The sequence below is a fragment of the Rana temporaria genome, chromosome 1 (assembly GCF_905171775.1).
Source record: "Rana temporaria chromosome 1, aRanTem1.1, whole genome shotgun sequence".
Taxonomy (NCBI): domain Eukaryota; kingdom Metazoa; phylum Chordata; class Amphibia; order Anura; family Ranidae; genus Rana; species Rana temporaria.
Genome location: NC_053489.1, coordinates 680,149,342 through 680,153,439, shown reverse-complemented (window position 1 = coordinate 680,153,439; position 4,098 = coordinate 680,149,342). Strand labels below are relative to the sequence as shown.

The following is a 4,098-nucleotide window of genomic DNA, read 5'->3' as shown; positions in this document are numbered from 1 at the left end:
ATTATGCGACTAATGCCGCGTACACACGATCGGTTAAACAGATGAGAATGGTCTGATGGACCGTTTTCATCGGTCCAAACCGATCGTGTGTGGGCGCCATCGGTTATTTATCCATCGGTTAAAAAAAAGCCAACTTGCTTTAAATTTAACCGATGGATTCCTAACCGATAGAAAAAAAAAACGATCGTTAGTAGGCACGACCATCGGTTAAAAAATCCACACATGCTCAGAATCAAGTCGACGCATACTTGGAAGCATTGAACTTCATTTTTTTTCAGCATGTCAAGTTCCAATACCTTACCACTCTGACAATGGAGAAACCCTTACACAGTTTAAGCTTAAATGGCTTCTCCTCAAATTAAATTGCATGGCCATGCATTTTCTTAAGCTACCTGGGAATGAATAGTGCTCCCCTATGCTAGAATCACCACCGAGATATTTTTATATTGCCATCATATCTTCTCCTAAGCATCTCTTCTCCAGGGAGAATGCCTTTATTGTTTGTAGGCGTTCCTTGTAACTGAGATCCTCCAGCCCTCTTGTTAGCTTTGTTTTCCTTCTCTGGACTCTTCTCCAGTTCCAGCACATCCTTCCTGAGGACTGGTGACTAGAACCGGACAGCATACTCCAGATGTGGCCAAAACAGAGTCTTTTAAAGTGTTAGAATTATAGTTGTATCTCTTGTGTTTAATGCTGTTTTTTTATAGATTCATGTCAAATAAAACTAATTTGTATTTTCTGATGTTGTGATTCCAGAATGGCTTCTAACATTGAGGAGGTGACCAAGAACACTGCAAAGAATCTCCTTGAGCTCATCTCCGAAACCTCTGAAAATCTGAGGATCATGGAAGTGACTGACTTCTTTGACCCCATTAAAGAGCTCGGGAGAGGAGCGTATGGAAAGGTTCTGCTGGCCAAACATCGGGGTTCAGGTAAACTTTTTAGCTTTAATTCATGTAAAGAAAATATTTTTATTTTAATCATTTGTGCTTCTAAATTAGTGGAACAAATCTAAATAAAAAAATAACTAACAGGTAAAGTTTCTGTGGTGATCAGGGGACCTTGCATCACTAGAGGAGGACAATCTACAGTAGAAAAGTCTACTATAATGTGCAAGCATGATATTTAGAGAGTAGTCAATGTTCTGGGGATCCTCTGCGGATTTAGTTCTATTTAGCGCAAAACATCAAAAACGTTTTTAAAAAAAAAATAAAAAATAAAAAAAAAAGAAAGTTTGAGCAGATGTCTAGAGAGTCTCTACTTCTAAACATGAGATATGAGTGTGACTTCCAATATCTAATGCCGCGTACACACGACCGTTTTTTATTAAAAACAATCATGTGTGGGCTCCAGAGCATTTTTCACATGTAAAAAATGGGCATTCAAAATATCGAACATGCTCTAATTTTTCACGTTGTTTGTCGTTTTTAAAGTCAGTACTTTAGATTTACACAAGCTTTTAACTAGATTCAGTAGTTTTTTTTAGCGAGTTTCATCATTGTTGGGTTTATGATACTCATTCTCTTGTTTCTCCCACTTTCCAACAGGTGAGTTGGTGGCTGTGAAGCTGATGAGCAAGGAGACAACTCCAAAGGACAACTTCCTAATGGAATACGGAATGTCGCTTAGTCTCAGCAGCCATCCAAATATCATTGCAACCCATGAGATCGTTTTCCACACCGGCAGTGACTATGTCTTTGTCCAGGAGGTGGCACCGGCTGGAAATCTTCTATCAATAATAAAGCCAGGGGTAAGTTTGTATCAGAAATGTAATGATATTTAAAAAGTTATCATTTCTATCCATTGTTCCTTTAACCACTTCAGCCCCGGAAGAATGTACCCCCTTCCCTACCAGAGCACTTTTTGCGACTTGGCACTGCATCACTTTAACTGACAATTGCGCGGTCGTGTGACGTGGCAACCAAACAAAACTTACGACCTTTTTTCCCACAAATAGAACTTTCTTTTGGTGGTATTTGATCACCTCTGCGGTTTTAATTTTTTTCACTATAAACAAAAATAGAGCGACAATTTTGAAAAAAAATGCAATATTTTTTATTTTTTGCTATAATAAATACCCCCAAACAATCTATATATATAAAAAAAAAATTTCCTCAGTTTAGGCCAATGTGTATTCTTCTACATATTTTTGGTAAAAAAAAAATACGCAATAAGCATATATTGATTGGTTTGCGCAAAAGTTATAGCGTCTACAAAATAGGGGATAGTTTTATTGCATTTTTTTTTTTTACTAGTAATGGCGGCAATCTGCGATTTTTATTGTGACCGCGACATTGCGAACGACATATCGGACACTTTTGACACATTTTTGAGACCATTAACATAACACCAGGGGGCGTTAAAGGGGTTAAATATATTACCTAATGTGTGATTCTAACTGTAGGGGGAGGGGACTCACAAGGGGAGGAGACCGATGTGTGTTCCTCTGTACTGGGAACACACATCGGTCTCCTCACCTGACAGGACCGTGGATCTGTGTGTTTACACACAGGTCCACAGTCCTGCCGTAATTGCGGGAAATCGCAGATGCCCGGCGGACATTGAGCCTGCCGGGCACGCGCACCGGGTCGCGTGTGCCTCCCAGGCAGCCGGAAAGCCCAGGACATCATATGACGTCCACCTAGTATGGGGAGATCCCATCTGTGGATGTCATATGACAATGGGCGGTAGGGAAGTGGTTAAAGAGTTTCTGAGGTTTAAGGAATCCTCTCCCACTGCAGTGGATTGGTGGGGAGTATAATGAGCATAGGCTTGTTATTTTAGATATGCGATTCGATCAGTTGTAAAGGACAGTCAAGATGGAGTAAGGTGGGTTTAAGATGGATCTTGCACCATTAATAGAAGCTCCCACTTTGCATGCAGGTTTTATTTAAGTTTACCCCTTGTGTACACAGCTAATGTATGTTCTGTTTCCCTGTACAAGAGATAAGATGAGTTTCATATGTTGGGTAACATTTTGCCATGTTCGTATCCAACAACTAATTTTGTATTTTTTCCCCCACTTCAGGTTGGTTTGAATGAAGATATAGTGAAGAGTTGTGTTCCACAGATCGCGAATGCTTTGGATTTTATGCACAGAAGAGGAATGGTCCATCGGGACATAAAACTGGACAACATTTTGGTCATGGACACGGAATGTAATAATGTCAAACTGGCAGATTTTGGACTGACGATGCTCCAGGGAACTCAAGCACCCTTTATGCCCTGGTTTATACCGTACTCCGCTCCGGAACTGTGCACCCTAAAACAAGGGGAAAAGCTGCTGCTGCACCCGAGCATTGACATCTGGGCCTTTGGAGTCTTGGTATACACAGCTATGACGGGGTCCTTCCCCTGGAAAGAAGCAGGGGATTGTGACCTCGCCTATCAGAACTTTGCTTGGTGGCAAACAAAGAAGGATCTGACCTTGGGACCAAGAAAGTGGCGACGATTCTCCATTGAAGCCAGGCGGATGTTCTGGGACATGTTGGCCCTCAACGCCTCTGAGAGGTGTTCTGCTTTGGATGTATTAAAATATGTCCACCTGCCTTGGAAAGCAGAAATGCCTCCAGGGAATCTATCCAGGAATATGGTAGTACACGTGACATAACTGAGTGCATAATGTCCATTATGGAGCCTCATCAGGTGCTGTGTTTTGTCTTCTTCTAGATCAAAAGATAATCTCCCTCAATATTGGAGGAGGTGGAAATCATTTAACACCCTTTTGGTCACCTATTAATTACAAGACGGATGTGTTGGATGTACTCTGGGACTTGTACAAGCCTCACGTCCTATGTGAAGGTAAGACATTTTAGAAGACTGTTGACTTTAATTTATGTAAATCTATAACTGCTATATATACCGTATATACTTGAGTATAAGCCGAGTTTTTCAGCACATTTTTTTTATGCTGAAAATGCCCCCCCTCGGCTTACACTCGAGTCTGTGTCCATCTACATAGCTGATCAGCCCATGTCATGCTCAGATGGCGGCCAACCAGTGTAAAAAAGCCATGCATCATCCTCGTCCATGATAGACGAAACACTCAGTTTCCCAGAAGTGAGTCAGTGTTCAGTGTTCTGCCTATCACGGACATCC

General features: G+C 41.3%; 1 protein-coding gene across 1 annotated transcript; it reads left to right on the top strand.

Annotated features, from left to right (window-relative positions):
* The first annotated feature begins 757 nt into the window (after positions 1–757).
* On the top strand, positions 758–3,610 carry LOC120945296 (serine/threonine-protein kinase SBK1-like). The gene is made up of 3 exons (XM_040359367.1): positions 758–932; positions 1,548–1,750; positions 3,029–3,610. The coding sequence occupies exons 1-3, from the start codon at positions 758–760 to the stop codon at positions 3,608–3,610; spliced, it is 960 nt and encodes a 319-aa protein (XP_040215301.1).
* The last annotated feature ends 488 nt before the right edge of the window (positions 3,611–4,098 follow it).

What these genes read in the sequence shown, in the direction of transcription:
- LOC120945296 (XM_040359367.1), top strand. Translation starts at nt 758, where the DNA reads ATGGCTTCTAACATTGAGGAGGTGACCAAGAACACTGCAAAGAATCTC. An exon ending in GGCCAAACATCGGGGTTCAG is followed by an intron (nt 933 to 1,547) that starts GTAAACTTTTTA and finishes ACTTTCCAACAG; the next exon opens with GTGAGTTGGTGGCTGTGAAG. An exon ending in TATCAATAATAAAGCCAGGG is followed by an intron (nt 1,751 to 3,028) that starts GTAAGTTTGTAT and finishes CCCCCACTTCAG; the next exon opens with GTTGGTTTGAATGAAGATAT.